The following is a 22,038-nucleotide window of genomic DNA, read 5'->3' on the forward strand; positions in this document are numbered from 1 at the left end:
CCCAGGGCCACGCTTGCAGTAGAAACTCAGAGAAGGCCACTCTGAGAAAGGGGAATTTCCTCCTGAGCACTCTGGAAGGCTTTAGAAACGCCTGCAGGTGAGGGCCCCTCTGCAGCCTGAGGCCGGAGAGCAGGAGATGGTGGGGCTGGGGCAAAGAGCAAAGCAACAAACACTTGGCTTCTGTTGCTCTCCAGAATTGTGAAGGGACTAGGACTGGGGTAGGAGTGTGGAGGAAGGTTGAGTGTGGGTGGCTAGCGGTTGGATGGTCCTCGGTTCCCCATAAGCATCCTGGCGATGCCTTTGCTAATGTACTTTTATTTTATGTGTGTGGGTGTTTTTTCTTGAATGTATGCATGTGCACCGTGTATATGCATTGTCCATGGATGCTAAGAGAGGGTATCAGATCCCCTGGAACTGGAGTTACAGAAGGTCGACAGTCACCGTGTGGGTGCTGGGAAATGGAACCGGGGTCCTGTAGAGGAGCAAGCCAGTGTTCTTAACCACTGATGGAGCCATGTCTCCAGCCCCCATGAAGTCATGCCATACCCATGTTTGTTCATCTCCGAGTCTAGCCTAACGCTACCACTCTTCTCTGAACACAGTTCACATAAACAGATGTGGGTTTGGATTTGTTTGGTTTTTCGAGACAGGGTTTCTCTGTGTACCTCTGGCTGTCCTGGAACTCATTGTAGGCCAGGCTGGCCTCGAACTCACACAGATCTGTCTTCTTCTGCCTCCCAACTGCTGGGATTAAAGGCTTGTAGTACACTTCCTGGCATATAAACAGACATATGTCATGTCTGCTGTAGCACTAGTGAGAGGGGACAGGAAGAATGACTCCTACCCACGAAGGGCTGACAGTCTCTGAGGGAAGGGGTACTCTTGAGTGTATATGTGAATTCTCTGAGTTGTGTAGAATCCGAGGAAGGTGCGTTATAGGCAAAGAGAACAGCATGGGGAAAGGTAGAGATGTGGTAGCACATAGCATGGGATGCTCGGGGGATGCACATAGGGTACAGAAGAGTCACGTGTGATGGAGCAGTAGAGACTCGGAGGGCTGTGTAGCTCTGCTGTCCTGGAGCTCACTCTCTAGACCAGGCTGGCTTTGAACTCAAAAGTTCACCTGCCTCTGCTTCCCTGCTTGGGATTAAAGGCATGTGCCGCCACTGCCCAGCTCAGTGAGGACTCCTAAAATTGCCCCCCATCTAAGGGTAGGAATACTTTCCGTGAATTCGGAGCGCAGTCTAACGGGGCACATCCTCTCTTGGGGTGCACGCGGGTCAGGTTAGTAAGCACGCATACTGATTTCTCAGGCTGGCTGTGGAATTCCAGGGCGAGCCTTCCGCCCAGGAGAACCCCTTCACAGCTCCCAGTGCAGAGAAGGAAGACACCTTGGAGGCCTTCTCAGAGTTTCTTCTCAGTGCCTGTGACTCCCAGTGCATCCCGATGGTGATGGTAGGTTCTTTTCCACAGGAACGCTAACCCTGGGGACTACTCAGCTGGCCCCCAGGACCCCAGCAATGTTACTCTTGCAGCCACCTTTACTTTGGCTGTAAAAATAAAATAGATCTCATTCTAAAACTAATCCATTGATCTGGGGAGAAAGATGGCACCAGTAACAACAAAATAACGTGCAGGTGATGATTGCTTTTAATGTGGAGCCTGTCTTACAGTCCCAGTGTAACTTTATCCTTCCTACCTGGGAGGTTGGTACCAGAGTCCCCCTAATGTCTCTCCCCTGTCCCAGGCTTTACACATACAAAGCAAGAGTCAGTTATTAAACTATACTCTTTAATTTTTTTAAAAAAGAATTTTTTATACACACACACACACACATATATATATGAGTACACTGTAGCTGTCTTCAGACACACCATAAGAGGGCGTCAGATCCTACTACAGATGGTTGTGAGCCACCATGTGGTTTCTGGGAATTGAACTCAGGACCTCTGGAAGAGCAGCCAGAGTTCCTAACCGCTGAGCCATCTCTCCAGCCCACTCTGTAATTTTTAAATGATATTTTTTTTCCTACTGTTAGAACGCAAGTATGTATTGGGTATGGTGGCACACACCTTTGGTCCCAGCAGGTGAGGCAGAGGCAGGTGGATCTCTGAGTTCAAGACCAGCCTTGTATACACAGTGAGTTCCAGGACAGGCTGGACTACATAGACAAACCCTGTCTTGAAAACAAAGTGAAGTCAGTTGAATTCTATATTACTGTTACAGTTGTTACTGTAGTGAGAGAATGTCACCCTGGATTGTGGCTTAGAAAGCACATTTGGACATTCTAACTCGTCTCCGTTCCTAGGCGGTAGGTGTTCCTGTTTTTATTTGTGGGGAGAGGATAGAGCAGAGGCAGGGGAGGTAAAGTATCTGGCTCTCCAGCTAACGACAGAAGCAGTCCTTAGGTGCAGGCTTGTGAGTTCACATTGCCTAGCTTTTCTCGTGTCAGTCGGATGAAAGCGATCACATCTGCACTTGTATTCGATGGCCGCTTCTGAAGATGCCTTTTCTTCCTCAGAGCCTCAGGCCTTTGTATTCCCTCACTTGTGGTATTTTCAGAGGTACTCGGAGGAGGCCACGCATCCAAACCTGATGGAGGTTTTCCTCTCCATTCTACACAGCCTCTTTGTCATCGTTCCCCACATGAAGGTGAAGTTCTCTAGGAAGCTTGGTAGGTGGCAGGTCATTGGTGTCTGCAGGGGGGGTGAGCTCTGTGAGCAGCTGCTGAGAGTGCTGAGGAGTTGTCTGTCAGACTGTATATCCTTTTCTCTGTCAGTGTTGAGTGGGAGGGAGGCCATGGGGCAGTCAATGCTATTAAAGCCAGTTTCCAATTCATTGATACTTTCAGTGTTGTCTAGAAATCCAGGAGGCTCCAGTTAAATATTTGCAATGCAGCAATGCAGTCCCTTCCTTCCTTCCTTCCTTCCTTCCTCTCCTTCCCTACCCTCATCCCTCCCTCCTTTCCTTTTTTCTTTGAGACAGGGTTTCTCTGTGTAGCCCTGGCTGTCCTGCAACTCACTCTGTAGAGCAGGCTGGCCTCGGACTCACAGGGATCTGCCTGCCTCTGCCTCCCAAGTGCTGGAATTAAAAGCATGCACCACTACCACTCGATAGTGGAAAAGGTCTTAACATACTTCCAAGAGCCTTCTAAGGGAGCAGTCATACTGTATGTAGAAGTTACTATTTAGTGGTCCTCTGAGGTTCCTTCCTATTTCATCCATCTATCCATCCATCCATCTATCTATCTATCTATCTATCTATCTATCTATCTATCTATCTATCTATCTATCCATCCATCCATCTAAGTATTGACCTATCAATCTATCATCTATCATCTATCTAATGTGTGTGTGTGTGTGTGTATGAGTGTGCACGCGTGTGCGAGCATGTATATCAAAGAACAACTTGCATCTCTTTCCTTTCACTCTGTGGGTCCTGAGGATAGAACTCAGGTGGTCAGGCTTGGTAACAAGTGTCTTTATCCCTGAGCCTTGTCATTGACTGCCTGGCTTCTGACTTTTTTTTCCTTCTCCAGTCTTTAATAAACTTAATAATCTAAGTTCTTACATGAGACACTGTGATATGCTTTGAATATATTGATTGGTTAAAAATTTATAGGGATTACACATAATCCTCGCTGAGGTGATGCGTGAATTGGATATCAGAAAGGTGAAGCAGCTTGCCCAAAGCTTTCGAGTGGAATGCCCCGTTTCCAATACTGCAAATGTTAGAGTCTTCTTTCTCTTTTAAAGGTTTCGTTTTAGCTTTGGGTTTTATGTGTGTGTGTGTGCGTGCATGTAAATGTGCATGTATGTGCACGATATGTGTTCATTATTGCAGGCAGAGTCCAGAAGAGGGCGTGGATTCTCTGGAGCTGGAGTTAGAGGCAAATGTGAGCCCCTTGATGTGGGTGCTGGGAGCAAAACCCCAGTCTTAGAGTGGAGACTGGGAGAAGGCTTGCACTAGAGCAGCCTGGACCATGGTCAGTGGCTAAAACGGAAGCTGTTGTCAAGTCTCTGGTCTTAGATCCAATCTCCTTCACATGGACAATTTACAGAGCTGGAGATCAAGCAATAACTACTGCTATTCTTTCCAAGTCTAAAACTGGATTATTTTCTACAAAGATGAGCCAAAGACTGGAAGCAGCACTGTCCTTCCTGGTGCCTGTAGAATGTACCAGGTTATAGCAGAACATAATCGAGAGATAGGAGATGAACAGTCATCCCACTCTTACCCTGAGGCACGTATCTGTTAGATGTACTTATTCCCAACCCATGAGGTACAGACAGTTGGTCTCCTAAGTTAACTGCTACTAGATCCTGGCTCCATGACAGCAAAAGCAGTTCTCTGACACCAGTAACCGGAAGTTCTGTGACAAGCCTGCTTTCTTCCCACTTCACCTAGCTGATTCATCATTCATACGACTGACCCTGGAGCTGAAGGCCAGATTCTGCGGTGGCCAGAGGTATGTATGGCCCCTGGCAGAACCGAACAGCAAGGGGCCAGAAAAAATTTTGACCTAGTAAGTACAAGTGTCTGGTTGGTGTTTTAGTCATGGGACCCTGGTATATTGGAAAACAGTGTCAGCATTGCTGGGCAATGCTGACACACGAGCTGGAGGTGCTTCTGTAAGTTTAGTTTCATCTGCCGCGCAAAGGCGACATGTAAGCCGACAACTGTCACAGCAAAGGTGGGAGGGCCCTGTCCTAGCATTGTCTCTGTGGCTGTGATAAAACACCCTGACAAAAACAGCCTGGGGAGAAAAACAGCTAGTCACGTTGTGCTGTCTGCTTCCTTCTTTCTTTTTTTGGGATGGTGGTGGTGGGGTTCAAGACAGAGTTTCTCTGTGTAGGTCCAGCTCTGACAGTCCTGGAACTTCCTCTGTACATCAGGCTGGCCTTGAATTTCACAGAGATCTGCTGCCTCTGCCTTCCAAGGGTTGGGATTAAAAGCATGCACCACCACCCAGCTGCTTTCTTTATTCGTATATAGTTCAGGACCCCCTGCCTAGGAATGGTGCCACCTACAGTGGACTGAGTCTTCCTATATCTTAATTAGTGCAACCTTGGAAGATATGCCCAAAGGCCAACCCGATATAGACCATCTTGCTCCGAGAATCTCTTTCTAGGAGAGTGTAGGTTGTGTCAAGTAAATAATGAAAGCTAGCAGGGCAGTGGTGGTGCACGCCTTTAATCCCAGCACTTGGGAGGCAGAGGCAGGTGGATTTCTGAGTTCGAAGCCAGCCTGGTCTACAAAGTGAGTTCCAGGGCAGCCAGGGCTATACAGAGAAACCCTGTCTTGAAACAAACAAACAAACAAACAAACAAAAATGAAAGCTAAACATTGGGGCTGGAGAGATGGCTCAGCGCTTAAGAGCACTGACTGCTTTCCCCGAGGTCCTGAGTTCAATTCCCAGCAACTACATGGTGGCTCACAACCATCTGTAATGGTATCTGTTGCCCTCTTCTGGTGTGTCTCAAGACAGCTACAGTGTACTCATATAAATAAAGTAAAGAAATAAATCTTTAAAAAAAGAAAGGAAGGAAGGAAGGAAGGAAGGAAGGAAGAAAGGAAGCTAGACATCACAGGCTATTGGGACTCCATTGTATAACCTTATTTAAATGGAGAAACTGAGGCCCTGGGAGGTGAGAGGATACAATGTTTATCAACTCAAGAGTCTTTGCCAGCCCAGCAGTATCACAAGATCAACTTTTGTTTATAGTGGATGCCCCTGTTTCAGTGTCTGGTCCTACTAGTTTTCTAGAGCACCCTTCTGTACCTTCCTGTCTTTGTAGCTGTCCAGAGTAGATAAACTACCAGTACCGCATGTGGCTTCCCTTCCATAGCTTTGAACAGATACCCACATTCAAGAGAGTATTCAGCAATCTATCATGGTTCAAGGTCAAACCGCAATTAAATTTCTTATTCTCTTCCTCCTTCCTCCTCCTCATCTTCCTCTTCCTCTCCTTCTTCTTCTTCCTCTTTTCCTCTTGTTCTTCCTTTTCCTCCTCTTTCTCTTCCACCTCCTCTTCCTCTTCTTCCTCTTCTTCATCTTCCACTCCCTCCTCTTCTTCCTCCCCCTTTTCCCCCTCTTCCTCCTCTCCAACTTCTTTCTCTCCCTTTCTTCCTCTGCCTCTTCTTTTCTCTCTTTTTCTTCCTCCTCCTTTTTTCTCCCTTCTTCCTCCTCTTCCTTTTTCCCGTTCCTTTTCCTCCCCCTCCTTCTTTTTTTTCTTTCTTGTTCTTTTTCATAAGTGCTCTACCCCAGGCTGGACTTCATGGCAATCCTCCTGCCTCAGCCTCCCAAATGCTGAAATTGCAGATACATGCCACCTGGTGGCATGTATATTTGAACTACTTTATTTTTGCTTGTACGTTTTCATGGCCTTCCTTATTTTATTTTTTGAGGACATTATTAGTGATTCCCATCTGAGCCAAGTGCCTCTTGCAAGTGTGGCAGCTGGTTACATATTTACTTTTAAATGATATTTAAATTTTATTTTTATTTTTATTTTATGTTTGTGTGTATGCCTACTTTTCTGTGTATGTGTGTGCAGTGCCCAGGGAAGCCAAAAGAGGGTGTGGGTGTGTGGTGGGGTTAATGCTGTCAGAGCCAAAGCAGTAATGCTCTCTCTTTTTGTTCTCACTTCTCCCTCTAAGTCACTCGTCCCTAAATCAGGTGTGCTCCAGTTTCCTCTACTACATGTGCCTCAATCTCCTCTCAGCTCCAGAGAAGACAGAACCACTTTCCCAAGAAGGTAAGATGGAGTGGTCCGACCCCTCCCGAGTCCCATGACAGTTTCCCGTCTGGACGCCTAGATGGCTGGCTCTGACGAGTCAGTGCAGGGAGACCTCTTGTCTTACACTACACTGATGGACTTCTAGGAAGATTCCAAGGGAGATGGAACAATAGCATAGAAAAGGATGGGATCCAGGGCCCCTGGGCGATCAGACTCTTGATGGTCGAGGATGCAGAAGCTTATCTGGTCTATGTCCTCTTGCCCAAGTGTTTCCTCTGCACCATCTGCACACTAATGCTTTGCTGGTCCACATGTAGCCCAGAACTCAGCATCTCTCCAGTAGAGTAGTCTATTCCATTTCTTTGTTCATTCATTTAGGAAATAGTTCTTGTACATCCATTGTGTGCCAGACTGTATTCCCGGAGCTGGTGGAAGAGCTGGGGAGACCAAGCCCTTTTCTCCTCCAGTGAGAAAGGCAGGCATTGTACAATAGATGCAATGCCAGACCTGGGTAGGACTATGAAAGAAATAGAAGCCGACAAAGGGATAGAGAAGGAGAGAAGAGAGGAGGAGGCTGGGCCAGATAGGGGGCCAAAGGAGAGCCATGTAGAACCTGGGCAGGAAGATCTGGGGGTGCAGGTCCCATGCGAGATGGTTTCTCTTTTGTTGAGCTTCTCCCTGTGTCTGGGAGGCAGAGGCAGATAAAGCAATGGTCGCAGTGCTGTTTCCTATGAAATTTCCCTATTGTAGACTTCACACTTGGTATAACATAAGACAACCAATGTTTTATGCACTTGCTCAAATATTATCCTCTTTGTGAGTTAGACTTGGTGGTAAGTGTATTTTTTTTCCATTTGCCACGATGAAGATTCTGTGTCATCCCTTACTCCCCTATCTCTCCCATCCACTCTCTTTCTCAGATACAGACAGGAGTCCAGCCAAGCATTCCCATTACTTCCTGTATGACCTGGGTCCATTCTTTTATTACAGTAGCCAGTCTCGGCTGCACGTTTCCCAGCAACTTGCTGGTCAGGTGTAACTTTCAGAGAGAAGGCCACCGTGTCTGTGCTGTGGTGGCCCCAAACTCTTGGCAACCACATCACCATGGCCTCTGACAATTCTCTCATTTGTCAGAACAAAAGGAAACCCCTCTCACCTGTTCCCTTGGGCGCTGGGTGCTTGTCAGATCTCAAAGCACCAGGAAGAGAGGTAGACCGACTTGTGTACTCATGGCTGTTATCTTCTTTCCTGTGTGTCTCACAGGGGAGGGGTGTGTGAGAGTCAAGGATACTCGTCCCGTTATGCTCATTTTCATTACGGAGCATGTCGGTAAAAAAGGAGTTGAATTGAAATTAGAATTCCTGGACTGGAGGGATGGCTCAGTGGTTAAGAGCACTGACTGCTCTCCCAGAGGCCCTGAGTTCAATTCCCAGCAACCACATGGTGGCTCACAACCATCCGTACTGGGATCGGATGCCCTCTTCTCCTGTGTCTAAAGACAACTACAGTGTACTCCTGTGCATAAAATAAATAATTTTTAAAAAATGAAATTAGAATTCCTGACGGGGCTGAGCTACCACACTGCCTGGGGGGATTCCCTCCATGTGTTTAGGACTTGGCCTCAACAGGACAGGGTCTTTCAGTAGCTTTCAGCCTGGGCACTTGCTTCCAGTCTCCCATTCTTCAGCTTGTCTCCACCCACGACTGACCTATCTGTCTGGGAAGCGTCAGCATCTTAACTCCCCTGCTCTTCAGCTGTGGTCCTCGGATGTCAGTCTGTGTAGTAGTGGTCTTTGGTTCATGTGGAAAAGAAGGCTAGTGTAAATTTTCCAAAAAGTTGAAGAGCTCTGTCCTTTTGTTCTCTATTCCTCTAAGATCCTTCTTTGTAAAACAGGTTCCATAAGAAACTAGGACCTCCGCTCCCAGGAGGAAATACAAGTGGGTTTTGCTGTTTTGTTTTCATTTTTATTTTTTTTAAAGATTTATTTATTTATTTTATGTGAAGAGGGCATTGGATCCAATTATAGATGGTTGTGAGCCACCATGTGATTGCTGGGAATTGAACTCATGACCTCTGGAAGAGCAGCCAGTGCTTTTAACCCCTGAGCCCCTTGATTTTTATTTTTTGAGGCAGGATCTCACTATGTAGCCCAGGCTGTCCTTGAACTGTCTAGCCTTCTACCTCAGCCTCCTGAGTGCCAGTATGCAGCAGGGGATATGGATTGTGCCACTACACCCTGCTAACGTGCTTATCCACTCTACTGATATCGAAGTCCTTTAAGCAGCGTTCAGTGTCTTCTGCAGCCCAGCTGTGAATTATCCGTATGGACTTACAGTTCCTGATGCTCCACATCTGTTCATACCAAACAGAAATGTGTCCTCCTACAGCTCTGGGCCTCCAAATACCCTGCTTCCCATCCCCTGGGTTTGGCTCTCTCCCTTCCCTGCCTGCTTTCTGCTTCTCCTCTATAACTCTCTGCCCTTTAAGTTCTCCCTCTCCACCATGCATACATGAGTTATTCTTTCCACGCTGGAACAAGGCACTGACCCTCTGTCCTGAGATTGTCCTATCTAGCTATTCCTTCAGGGTCTCCAGTAGGTTTCACAGTCTGATCTAATGAGGTCATACAGTGAATATCTATCAGAGGAGTGAATGAATGAGTGAGCAAATGAGTGAATGAATGAACTAATGCTGTCTGTGTCCTTCCATAAGTTAAGTTCAGGCTCTTCTGACAGGCTGAAAGCTGCTAAGGGCAGAAGAACCTCCAATTCCCCCTGTGCTACCCTCGGTGCCCTGTGTAGCATCTACACGCAGTGGTTCTCCAGTGTCATTGCCTGCTTTCCTGTGTTCTCTTTGTGGCCTTTCCCTCCCTGCTCCCTCCCAGAACTCTCTGCCGTGTCTGAGTTCCTACAGCATGGACTGCCCCACATAAGGAGCAGGACCCCAGAAAGCCTTGCCTTCCTGTCAGATCGGCAGTATGTGGAGGCGGCCACGCGCCAGAGACAGTACTGCATCCTCCTCCTCTTCTACCTGGCTCACATCCACGACGACAGGTCAGTACCCAGAGCTGGCAGCTGGTGCCACGGAGTCCTGGTTCCATGAAATGGATATCTGTTTGTGTTATGCAGACACGTCCATCTGTGCATGTGCATCCGATTGCTCTTCTATTAGACAAGCATGGCGATGCTTTGAACGTCTATACAGCACACTACTGCTTGTGCGTGGTGTTGTCAGGCTGTGGGCATGCAGGGGAAGGACACTGAGTTGAGGGAGGATGGGAGCAGGCAGAATAGAAGGCTCCGCTGGCCTCGCTGCCCCGCTGGCCTGGCAGCTCGCCCTTCTCACCCAGGCTCTCCTTGCTCAACAGGTTTGTCCCTGAGGCGGAGCTCTTTGTGGCCGTGCAGAGCTTCCTTTTGTCTCTGCAGGACCAGGGTGAGTGCCCACCACCAGTGGTCTGCAAAGCCTCCATGTATCTGCTGGCAGTGTGTGGGGACAAGGACAGTGCACTGGCTGAGGTAGGAGCCAAAGGGCATGGGGTTGATTCGGGGCTTCTCCAACTGCCTGAGACAGCGGAGAAAGACATGCTGGGAAGAGTACCAGTGGCTTCTCAGTTAGCAAGGCTGGATTGCAAAGGTCTCTTCAGAAAGAAAGAAAAAGAAAGAAAGAAAGAAAGAAAGAAAGAAAGAAAGAAAGAAAGAAAGAAAGAAAGACAGAAAGACAGAAAGAAAGACAGAAAGACAGAAAGAAAGAAAGACAGAAAGAAAGAAAGACAGAAAGAAAGAAAGAAAGACAGAAAGAAAGAAAGAAAGAAAGAAAGAAAGAAAGAAAGAAAGAATTTCTCCTTTCCCAATACTATCTTTCCGAAACATTTGAAAATAATTTGATATGCTCTTTTTTTTTCCTTAAATGCTTCAATATATATTTTCCCAAAATAACGGCCTTCTGAGTTGGGTGTGGTGGCCTATGTGTGTAGTTACAGTGTTTGACAGGACAGGAAGATTTTTGCCCAGCTTGGATTACATAGTAAGCTCTGGGCCAATCTGGGTGAGGCTCTGTCTCAAAGTCTAGAGGTATTAGAATATTACTCAGTCCTTAAGTCAGTTATCTAATTTCACTCCTTCTTTGAGTGCTGGGGATTTAACATGCTACTCTAATATGCTACACAGTCTGCCACAGAGCTACAACCCGAGCCATCACATTTTTTAAACTTAATAGTGTTCTACGTAGCTAGTTTCCCCAAGTCTAAGATTTACTGCAGAATTACATTTCACAGTCCTCCCCCACCCAACCCCCTTCTTTCTTTTCTTTTCTCTTTCTTGAGACAGGGCCTCTCTGTGTAGCCCTGGCTGTCCTGGAGCTCACTCTGTACACTAGGCTGGCCTGGAACTCAGAGATCTGCCTGCCTCTGCTGGGATTAGAGGCATGTGCCATCATGCCCCACTAAACCACAAACTTTAAATTTTTTCTTTTCCCCTTTTTATTCCAGCTAACCCCCACCCTATAGAATGGTGACACATTCATGGGCAGGTCTTCCTCGCTTGAAATGCCCTCACACAAACACTTGGGCGTGCCTTACTAATCTGGGCATTTCCCAATCAACCAATCATTTTGTTAATCTTCACTGTCAAAATGAACCGAGGAATCTGAATGATGCGTCAATTTTCTATGGGAAAGGAGTAGGTATTTAGGGTTTGGTAAACAATTCCACACACATCTGCCTTCTCCCTTCTGAGCCAGGCCCTCTGCTAGTGTACCTGCCCCCAAGCAGTCTAAGGTAGGAGACAGAAACATTGACAGGTGTCATGCATGATAGGGTGTTGTTCTTCAGCCCCAGCACTGCTTTTATCCTGCACTGTCGTCGTCCCCATACCCCCATGGGGATTTTTGCCATGCCTTGAAGGGCATCTAGTAATGTGCTCCCACTCAACACAGTAGATGCTAATAGCATTTCCTCCAGTCACGGTAATAAGCAATGCCTCCAGACATCACTGAATATCACACAGGGAGCAGATGCACTCCGAGCTACTACTGAAAGGGAGGCATTGTGGGGTTTCCTCACCCAGGCCATTCTGATGAGCAGCATGCTGTCCTGGGATGCTGAGACATCTGTACATTCACCTCAGTTACTGGCTATGCCGTTGGGTCTCAGGTCCTCTTCAAAGCATGTCTAGTTGCTCTCTGTTGCTCTCCTCCAGGCCGTGATCAGTGCAATCAGAAAGTTCCTAGAGGGCATCCCAGACCTGCGCGGGGTCTACACTCACCACCCGCTCCTGCTCAGGTTCTTCCTGGCCTATCCAGGGTTGATGAGCAGGTTCGGGCACCGTGTCTTGGAGCTTTGGTTCTCTTGGGAAGAGAGCGGCTACGAGAACCTAGATGATGACTCCTCTCCTGGGCATACAGTCTTTCCCGCCAACCTCGCAGCCCTGTTCCGTGTGCTCAGGAGCACGCCCAGCATCCTACTCATTTTGCTGGTAGGTGTTCTCACTCATTCCCACACTTACAGTGCTAGCTAGGTCTTGGGAGATGTAACTCAGTTGTTAGAGTGCTTGCCTGGCATGCGGGAAGCCCGCGGCCTCATCCCAGTTTGCATAAACTGAGCATGGTGATGCATACCAGTATCCCAGCACTTGGAAACTGAAGGCTGGAGAAACAGAAGTTAGGGTTATCCTGTACTATCTAGTGAGTTTAGGACAGCCTGGGTTTTAAGAGAGAGTGGCTTGTTTGTTTGTTTGTTTTTGTGAGTGTAGGCCCTGCTAACTATTGCCAAGCTGCTCTACGTCTTTTATCTTTACCTATGGGCTCATGAATCCTGCCTCCTGCGTGCTATATTTTAATTACCCTCCTTTGCACAGTCCAACTCTTAGGTCTAATTGGGTACTTCAAACTTTTCGCCTCCGTCTCACTAATTCATCCACCCTTTGGCCTCAGACCCTGAAGTTCCTTAAACGTCACCATCATGATAACCAAAATGTCCCTGTGCCTAATTACCACTGACAAGGAGTCACCCGTTCTCCTCTTAAGTGCTCTGTTGATATTGATGGCTGCCCACTTTCATTTTTGTGACACACCCTTGGTTTAAAGAATGCCGTCTCTTGGTTTTCATCCTTCTCTTGATGTTTCTCCTCAGTCTCTTATTGATTTCCCCGCCCGCAGCCAGGTCTTGAAGGATGATATTCTGCAAAGCTCTATACAAGGCTAGGGTTGGTTCATCTGTCTCAGCTCTGGTCGCTGTCTACCTGTGGGCTCTGGTCCACGCTCCATTCCCGACACTCTAAGCTCAGTCTTATACTGCCAACCATGTAGTTAGCACGTAGGCGCTCTAACATAGAGCTCTTTGGAATGGAGGTGTGGGTCAGTGGTAGAGTGTGTGCTTGGAATGCATGGGAGTTTGTAAATCAGTAAACATATAAATCTCCAATTAATCTTTAAAAGATGGAGCTTGTTGTCTCATTCTTCAGTTCCCTTCACAGTTTGGACCTTGTTCAGGTAGAGACTGCCACCTCACTTTCCACTAGGGCAGGTGGGAAACTGCCCTAGACCACCAGTTTCAAAGAAGCAGGCAAGTAAGAAAGTGAATCTCCGAAGATTAAAACCTTAGATTTCACATCCTCAGGACGTGATGGGGTGCTCCATCTTACCCTACTGGCTCAGACCCTGCCTTTGAGTGTGTTCAGCCCCACTCATTGTTCTTTGAGTGTGTTCGGCCCCACTCATTGTTTCTTGTTGGAGGTGGTTGCATCAGGGCCCAGGAGTCTTAACTTTCCTTTGCCCAGAGCTCAGTAGGAAGGAGCTACTTTCGGGGCTGCATGTTGTTTAGAGATGGGAAATGGAGGTTTACCTGTGTTTCAGGTAAAATGGAGAGCAAGAGAGGTGGGAGGTGGTGTGCAGGAATATTAAATGCACGGAGCATACAGGTGATCACTTGTAATCATTGGTGGCTCTGAACCAGATAATTCACATTGAAGATGCTAATAGAATTGCCCAAGGTAATCGGATCATGGCCAGGACCAGAGGCCATGGCTACTGAGCTTGACTAAATTAGATTCAGAAACATCAGTGGTGAAAAGAACAGCAAGAACAACTTTGTTTTCTGTTCACACAGATAATTCCCACCATTGCTTTCCAGCTTTTAGCCACAGGAGGGAAAAGAGTCTAAAAATATGTGCTGGGACCAATTTCTGGTTTTGATATGGGTAATTAGCAGCTGAAAACAAAGCTGTTAATTGCCACTCTTATCAACGGGTGGTCTTTCAAGTAGGATGTTTAGCTGTGAAAAGCAAGGATGTCACAGATGCTCTGTTCTGAGTCCGGACAGCTTTGGACAGTTGAAAACGCAGTGGGCCGTGGGTCCGCCCAACTCCTTCTCACTAACCCGAAGGATGAGTGCATACCAGCACGCAGCATTTACTGTGGCTGGCAAAAACCATGCAGCCCCTTTCCTTTTGGACCTTCCAAATTCACAGGTTTCTGAGAAGGCATTGTGTGCCAGTGGGGCAGGGACGGACCAGTGAATGACAACAGAGAAATGGACTTGACCCTTCCTCTCGTGACCCCGAGTAATTCATTTCTACCTTAGATGTCAGCCTCACACTCCTCAAAGTGGAGGAGTTGGATGAACACACACACACACACACGTTAATTATATGTTATTGTTGTTTGAGACAGGATCACAGTATTGATGTAACCCAGGCTGACCTTAAACTTAGAGCCTCTCCGTCTCAATTTTTCTGAGTTCTAGAATTTTAGGCTTATGCCGTCACATCTATCTTTGACATTTTCTAGATTTTCTAGATTACCTAGATTTTTTTTTTTAGCCCTCCAGTCTGTGATTTTTGTCTGCCCAGAGATTTTTTTTTTGAGTCTTTGTGAGGTGGCAGAGGTAAAGCCACCTCTCCCCTTCATTAGCACACATTGTGTTAGAATTTACAACTACTGTTATTCTCTTTAAGGCACCATCTTATTTCTGTAGCCTAGGCTAGCCTGTAAACTAATATATCGCCCAGGCTGGCCTCACACACATGAAGTTCTCTGCCTCGTCCTCCTGAGTGCATGTTACCCCATCTGGCTCTCTGCTACTTTCTTGATAGATAACCAATCAGTCTGCCTTAGATTTGCATTTGAAAACCTGGAGAAACAGCTGACTGGAGGAGCTATTAGGAAGATATGAAAATGTGTAGACCAATGTCTGGCTATGATGTAAAAACAGTGCTGCACCAATGCCGTTGGGTTCTAATTGAGCAGCTACTACTGATATCGCCACTGGTTCTCCAAAGCCCAAGCCCGGGGCTCGTTTCCTGGTGCCCATGCGGTGGTCAGCACATCAGGGTTTGTTTGGCTAACATGCCCTGTAGTCCTTTCTCTGCACTGAGATTCTTTGTTGACCTTGGATTCACAATGCTCTATTCTAACTGGCCTGACACATTCGCCTGTCCAAAGGCATCGGCTTGTTTGAGCTGGTAGGTGCCAGGAACTATCAGAGACAGCTACTGGCACCCTTTCTGCCCGTTTTTCCTTCAACCTACCCTCGTTAAAATAACTTCAAAAGCAAATCAAAATAAAATGTCCTTTTCCATTTTCTAAATCCAAGACCTTTGGGCTTGGGGCAGGGATGGGCAGATGCTACCTCAGAGATCAGGCCTGACCTGATCCTCATTTCCCATCCCATGCCCTGAATCTATCCCAACTTATTCTTTCCCTGACCTATGACATCTCTGTCCTCTGCATTCCCTTTTTCTGGTTCTCAGGTTCTTGGTCCTAAAAACAACCTCTTCTTGACCCTAGTAATTGAACTTACAAGAGAGGGGCATCCTGAGTCCAGAGACCCATGTTCACATCCTGGGTACCACTTACTGGCTTTATGTGACCTCTGGCATGTCACGTAATGTCCCCGAGCCTCCGTTTGCTTCTTTTTTTTTTTTTTTTTTTTTTTTTGGTTTTTCGAGACAGGGTTTCTCTGTGTAGCCTTGGCTGTCCTGGCACTCACTTTGTAGACCAGGCTGGCCTCGAACTCAGAAATCCGCCTGCCTCTGCCTCCCAAGTGCTGGGATTAAAGGCGTGTGCCACCACGCCCGGCTCCTCCGTTTGCTTCTTGACGTAACAGGCTGGGACTGTCCTCCATGATTTGTGAGGGATTAGTGCATCCTCCCAGAGACTTTGTTACAGAATTAGGTGCTGAGTGAGATTCCACCCAGCCGCTGTGAAACCGTTATCCTAGGTTCTTTTCCTGCCCCTCTCTCTTGCATTGTCTGTCGGCCCCTGGCTGTGTGCTCTCTGAGCCCTGGCTTCCTTCTCTTCTCAGGACCTGGTCTATTCCAGCCCCGTGGATACAGCCCGCAAGGTCCTCATTGTCCTGAGGGCGTTCCTTCGGGAGAATGAGGATGTCAAGGTGGGTGGCCTCATCCGAGGCCACTTCCTGCTCATCCTGCAGCGCCTCCTGGTGGAGTATGGAGCATCCAGCTCAGGAGGTCAGTTTGCCTTGGACGCATCTTGACATGTGGAATAGGCTGTTACTTATTTTGGTGACGTGTGCTCTAAGAAAGAGAATCAGGTTTTGTAACAGAAGAAAAACGAGGCCAGTCCCTACCCTGCACAGTATGTGCCCAGAGCTGTTTGTCACAAAAATGGTGACTCCCAGAGGGAAGAAGAAAGTGGAATCTGGGGGAGGCTGGGGACCCAGCAGGGCTGTGGGAGTAGGGTGGATCTGTGATGTGTTGAATCCCCAGTGAGATCCAGGATGCGCTACCAGTCCCAGAAAAAAAAAAAAAGTCCTGGCTTTTCAGTATGAAGAAACTCAAAATTGAGGTTCATTTGTCATCAGCTATTTTTAAAGAGGCTGGAAATTCTTTTCTGTTGAGAATCTGATCCTGGTTTTGTTTTCTGAGGGAAGGTCTCATACAGAGCAGGCTGGCCACAGATTCATAGAGAGCCACCTGCCTCTGTCTTCTGAGTGCTGGGATTAAAGGTATGTACCGCCACAACTGGCTCTGACCAGGCTGGCCTCGAACTCAGAGATCTGCCAGCCTCTGCCTCCAGAGTTCTGGGACTAAAGGTGTGTGCCACCACTGCCTAGCTAGGAAGAATCTGATTTTATAAAAATAAATTTCTGAGCCATCAAGGGCAAATGGCAAGAGGCTATGGCTCCCAAGTCCAGTCCTGAAAGAAGAATGTTGTCTTAAGAAACCCAGCCCTTCGTTCCTAGGGAAAACAACATGTGACTGGGTGATAGAACTGCTTACCGTAAGCTCTGGGCCCGGGAGACAGCTCAGCAGGTAAAGCACTTGCTGCTGACCACCAGTTCCCCAAGCCCAGTTTCAATCCTGGAACCCATGTCAAGGTGCAAGGAGAGAGCAGACTCCATGAAGTTCTGTGATCCCCACAAGTGTGCTGTTGTGCCCCATGTCATACACACACACACCACCACCACCACCACCAATAATAGCAATAATGACAACAACAAATAAAATTTAAAGATTGTAGGCCATATGTGGCAGCACTGGAGAAACTGAGGCAGGCATGTCTCCATGGGTCTAAGGTTAACCTGGTCTACATAGTGAATTTCAGGACAGCCAGGTTACATAGTCCTATGTATGTATGTATGTATGTATGTATGGGTGGGTGGCTTTGGCAGGGGGTTCAAGACAGGGTTTCTCTGTATAGCCCCAGCTATCCTGGAACTCACTCTGTAGACCAGGCTGGCCTCGAACTCAGAAATCCACCTGCCTCTGCCTCCCGAGTGCTGGGATTAAAGGCGTGTGCCGCCACCAACCAGCTAATAATTTTTTTTTTAAGTGTAACCAGGTGGTGGTGGTGGCACACACAGTTAATCCCTCCCAGCACCTGGGAGGCAGAAGCAGGAGGATCTCTGAGTTTGAGGCCAGCCTGGTCCATAGAGGAAGTTCAAGGACAGCCAGGACTACACAGAGAAACCCTGGCATTGTCTGACTCGGTGGTTTTCACAGAGTACCATAAGTTAGGTGACTCATGAGCAGTAGGTTATTACTAACAGTTCTTGGGAAATCCAGAGTCCAGATACCAGCAGGTTTGATATCTGGTGAGAATCCACTCTGTTCAGACATCTTGTAATCCTCCTGTGGTAGAAAGGACAAGTGACCAGGACTTTGGAGACATTTTGTGGGTACTAATCCTATTCATGGTGGCTGCATCTTATGACCCAATTGACTGTCAGTAGCCCCGCTTCTTAAGAATCATATTGGAGGTTAGGATTTGAGCGTAGGATAGTGGGGGCTTACAAACTTTCAGAGCCCAACACCTTGCCTTGCCCTAGCTGGGGGAACTTTGTGAGAAGTAGGAATAAAAGTCCCCGTCTCGGGTGTTTTTAATGTACTTTAGTGAAATAATGGATTCCCGATAGCCACTCAGAGATGGCCTCCAGCAGTTCAGCTACTACTGTCTCCCACGAGAAGGAAGACGTCTGGGAGCAGGGATGAATCTCAGCAAGCCACCAGATTGATTTTCCATTCAGAATAGAGTCACTTAGGGCTGTCTGTGTCAGGGAGGGTCTGACCTGTGGGTGGACTCAGCTTTCTTCTCTGAGCAGCCCATTCCTGTGCCTCAGGGAACCTGCCGCTGCTGCTGAACCTCCTGTCCTTGGTGCAGATGAGGAATGAGTCAGAACAAGAGCTGGACAGCATGGCCATGAAGCTGCTTCATCAAGGTGCCTTGGCCGCTTGAGACACACCGTGCGCATGGGCCTGGGGCGGAGTGTGATGGCATTCTGTTCCCTCAGAAGATGTGAACCGAATCAGCCTGTTCCTGGGGGTGTCTTTCAGCACCCTCTGCTCATTGTAGAGGAATACTCAGAGAGACCCAGCCAACAAACAAACAAACAAACAAACAAGCCAACAAAAGCCCAAACCAACAAACCAACAATGGGGTATTATAGGTACAAGCTCTAGTGAAGTCAGAAAGCACACTGTTAGTGAACAGCTGTGTGAACAGCCACCTTGCCTGTGCTAAGCCCATAGGTCTGAATGGAGCATCCTCCCATGTAGGATTGAGATACAAATATATATTCGGGCAAATGTGCAGTGCTGGACTAACAAAGGCCTTCTGGATACAGTCTGGGTCAGGTCATGGTATCTTCCTTGTTTCATCGCTGACTCGGGTCTCTGATCATCCAGTTCACAGCTCTCTGGGAGTCTTTCTCTTCTAAAGTATTTTCTTTTTTTATTTGTGTGTGTGTGTGCGTGTGTATGCGTGCGTGTGTGTGCGCTGTGGCATGCTTGAGAAGGTCAGAGGAAAGCTTGCAGAAGTTTGTGACATTCCTCCACTGAGATCTGAGGACTGAACTCAGGTCAACAGCAAGTGTGTTCTCAGCCACTGAGTATAATAGACTTCTGTCTGTCTCTCTCACCCATAACCCAGACCTGACTGGGACCTTTCACTGCCTGTGAATGTAGCCACCAGTTCACAGGTGGCACCAATAAGCACACTGAGGAAAGCTGAAATGAGTTGAAATAAATGACATCATCAGTGACTATGGATTTAGGTCTTCTGGCTGCAGGGTAGGATTTCCCTCTCCAGGGCTGAGGTTTCCTCAAAGGATTCATAAGAATCACTGAAGGCAGCTCTAGACCCTGTGTCTATATGGTGCTGGAGGGAGATCTGTGCATGATAAAAATCATTATTACTCTCTGGTGTGTGTATGAAGTGCATGTGGCCCAGGCATGCTACAGCACGTGTGTGGAGGTCAGAGGATAACTGTAGAGCCGGTTCCCTCCCTCCATCTTCTTGTAGGCTCTAGGGGACGAGCTTAAGTTATCAGTCCCGGTGGCAGGTGCTTATACACACCGAGCCAACTCATGGCACTTCTGTCTAAAATACTCATTCACCCCACCACAGCCCCCTGTATTCTTGTGCCATGCGTGTCTTCAGGGATTGTAGTGTGCTGTCTGGCCTGTCATCTGTTCCTGGCGGCTGTCCCTGTACTCACATGCATCGTCAAGGAGGCCTGCTGCCCTGTGTGGGGAAAGATGGCTACCCTGGAATTTCTCCACGGATGCTCCACCTTCAGATGCTTAATCGTATATCTTACCATCTTTAGCAGAGACCATGCAGTTGTTCTTCCCTGAATCTTTGGTTCTATAACGTTTATGATGCTGTATTCCTCTTCCTGGGGGAATGTAAGAAAATGTCTATTCAGGCTCAGATAGGGCACAGACCACAAAAAGGTCAGCCAGTGCATTTACAGGAATTAAGAATATAAATGACTTAAAGATAACAGCATCATTGAAACGTTCTAACCAGGCGTGGTAGTGTATTCTTTTAATCCCAGGACTTAGGAGGCAGAGGCAGAAGGATCTGTGAGTTCAAGACTAGTCTGATCTACGTAGTGAGTTCCAGGACAGCCACAGCTACATAGAGAAACCCTGTCTCTCAAGGAGGAGAAGGAGGGAGTTCTGCCCTAGCATAGGCAACTCAGGAAAGCTACAACACTAGAGACCCCGATCTGAAGTTCGGTGGCTGAATAGGAGTCAACTTAGGCAGAAAGCAGTGATACAGGAAGAGAACATGGCACATGTAATGGTGTCTGCCTATAACCATAGAATTCTGTAGGTGAGGCAGGAAGACTGTAAATTCAAGGTCAACTAGGACTATATAGCAAAAGCAAAAGCGTGGTGGTGTGCACCTGGAATCCCAGCACTTGGAAGGCAGAAAGAAGCAGGAGCATCATAGGGGCTCATACCATCATCAGCAAAGTGGTGAATCTGAGATTAGTCCAGGATACATGAAGCCTTGTCTTAAAAAAAAAACAAAACAGGGAGTGTGGATGGAAGGAAGAAGAAAGGGGTGAGGATAGCCAAGGACAGGGGATTGTCTGTCCAGCATCCCAGAATTCCCTGGGGGATGCAGCAGCTGCTCCTTTGCTAGGATAGTTAAGAGGCTGGATGGTCTTAGGGAATGAAGATCAGAGCTAAGGTAGCAGGCTGACACACGCACAGTGAGAGGCTTCCCTTGACAAGAAAACACATAACTGTGTGTTCAGTGCCCTTTGGTTGTGGGTGTTTATGTGGCCGGTGCAGACTGAAGGTGTGAGCATATGACTTTGTTCCGACTTCACTCCTGTCACTGTCTGTCTTAGTTAGGGTTTTACTGCTGTGAACAGACACCATGATCAGGGCAAGTCTTATAAAGGACAACATTTAACTGGGTCTAGCTTACAGGATCAGAGGCTCAGTCCATTATCATCAAGATGGCAACATGGCAGCATCCAGACAGGCATGGTACAGGAGGAGCTGAGAGTTCTACATCTTTATCTGAAGGCTGCTAGCAGAATACTGGCTTCCAGGCAGCTAGGGTGAAGGTCTTAAAGCCCAAGCCCACCATGACACACCCACTCCAACAAGGTCACCCCTTCTAATAGTGCCACTCCCTGGGCTGAGCATATACACACCACTGTCTTTCCTCCTGTGCAATGTGCAAGAGTACTTAAAGTGTAGAGCGCTGTGCACAGACTACCTGTGAACTCTGTTTCTTTCAGTGAGCATGCTGTGTGGGAAGTGCAGCCCTGCACATGTGGACATCCTGCAGCCCTCCTTCAACTTCTTGTATTGGAGTCTTCATCAGACCACACCCAGTAGCCAGAAAAGAGGTACAGGGACCCAGGCAGAGTCATTGAAGAGGACGTTGTGTGTGTGTGTGTGTGTGGGGGGGTGTCCTTGGTACCCTTGGCTTTTTCTTCTTAAAAAAAAATCTAGGAGTCTATGTGATGATGATAGAGCTCTCCAATTCTAATAGTCTGTCATTCGTCAATGTGCGAAGTGCCTTAGGTCCCTTTGATGATCCACTTGTTTGTATTTATATGCTCGAGGCCCTACCGGGTACTCAACCCATAGGGACATGAAGCTAGATGGCCGCCCCTTCCTCTCCTGCCTGCAGCTGCTGCTGTCCTGCTGAGCAGCACAGCCTTGCTTGAGCTCCTGGAGAAGATGCTGGCCCTCACCTGGACAGAAACAGGCTCCTCCCCAAGGACACCACTGCTCTGCTCTGCCTGGCTGCTCATTGCCTCCTTCTCTGCCCAGCAGCACAATGGCAATTTGCAGGTTTGTATCTGGCGCCATGTCTTCGGGTCATGGGGTGGAGCTGCAAGAAGTGGCTAGCCTCCGAGGTCTGTTCCCAGTTCTGAGGCATATTAGATGTGTGACCTTGGCAAAATATTTAATTAACTATTGTGGGTTTCAGTGTTCTTACCCACAGGTGAGAAGCAAGGGAGTCAGGGTTATCGACAGTGTAGTTTGTTTTGTTTTGGGGTTTTTTTTGGGGGGGGGCGCTTTTTTC

General features: G+C 47.7%; 1 protein-coding gene across 3 annotated transcripts in view; it reads left to right on the top strand.

The window, feature by feature from the left end:
- The window catches only part of Mei1 (meiotic double-stranded break formation protein 1), a 59,676-nt gene that overhangs the window by 24,757 nt on the left and 12,881 nt on the right, over nucleotides 1-22,038 (top strand). For 2 of the 3 annotated variants that reach the window (XM_021183647.1, XM_021183648.1), the window contains 12 exons: nucleotides 6-97; nucleotides 1,314-1,455; nucleotides 2,563-2,674; nucleotides 4,408-4,468; nucleotides 6,661-6,758; nucleotides 9,626-9,794; nucleotides 10,109-10,256; nucleotides 11,937-12,212; nucleotides 16,040-16,205; nucleotides 18,317-18,415; nucleotides 21,242-21,352; nucleotides 21,640-21,803. In XM_021183647.1, the coding sequence (XP_021039306.1) occupies nucleotides 6-97; nucleotides 1,314-1,455; nucleotides 2,563-2,674; nucleotides 4,408-4,468; nucleotides 6,661-6,758; nucleotides 9,626-9,794; nucleotides 10,109-10,256; nucleotides 11,937-12,212; nucleotides 16,040-16,205; nucleotides 18,317-18,415; nucleotides 21,242-21,352; nucleotides 21,640-21,803 (1,638 nt within the window). Of the gene's footprint in view, nucleotides 1-5; nucleotides 98-1,313; nucleotides 1,456-2,562; nucleotides 2,675-4,407; nucleotides 4,469-6,660; nucleotides 6,759-9,625; nucleotides 9,795-10,108; nucleotides 10,257-11,936; nucleotides 12,213-16,039; nucleotides 16,206-18,298; nucleotides 18,416-21,241; nucleotides 21,353-21,639; nucleotides 21,804-22,038 lie in introns of all 3 variants that reach the window. The other variant, XM_029469936.1, reaches the window with a different exon arrangement.

The sequence above is a fragment of the Mus caroli genome, chromosome 15 (genome assembly GCF_900094665.2).
Source record: "Mus caroli chromosome 15, CAROLI_EIJ_v1.1, whole genome shotgun sequence".
Lineage (NCBI taxonomy): Eukaryota > Metazoa > Chordata > Mammalia > Rodentia > Muridae > Mus > Mus caroli.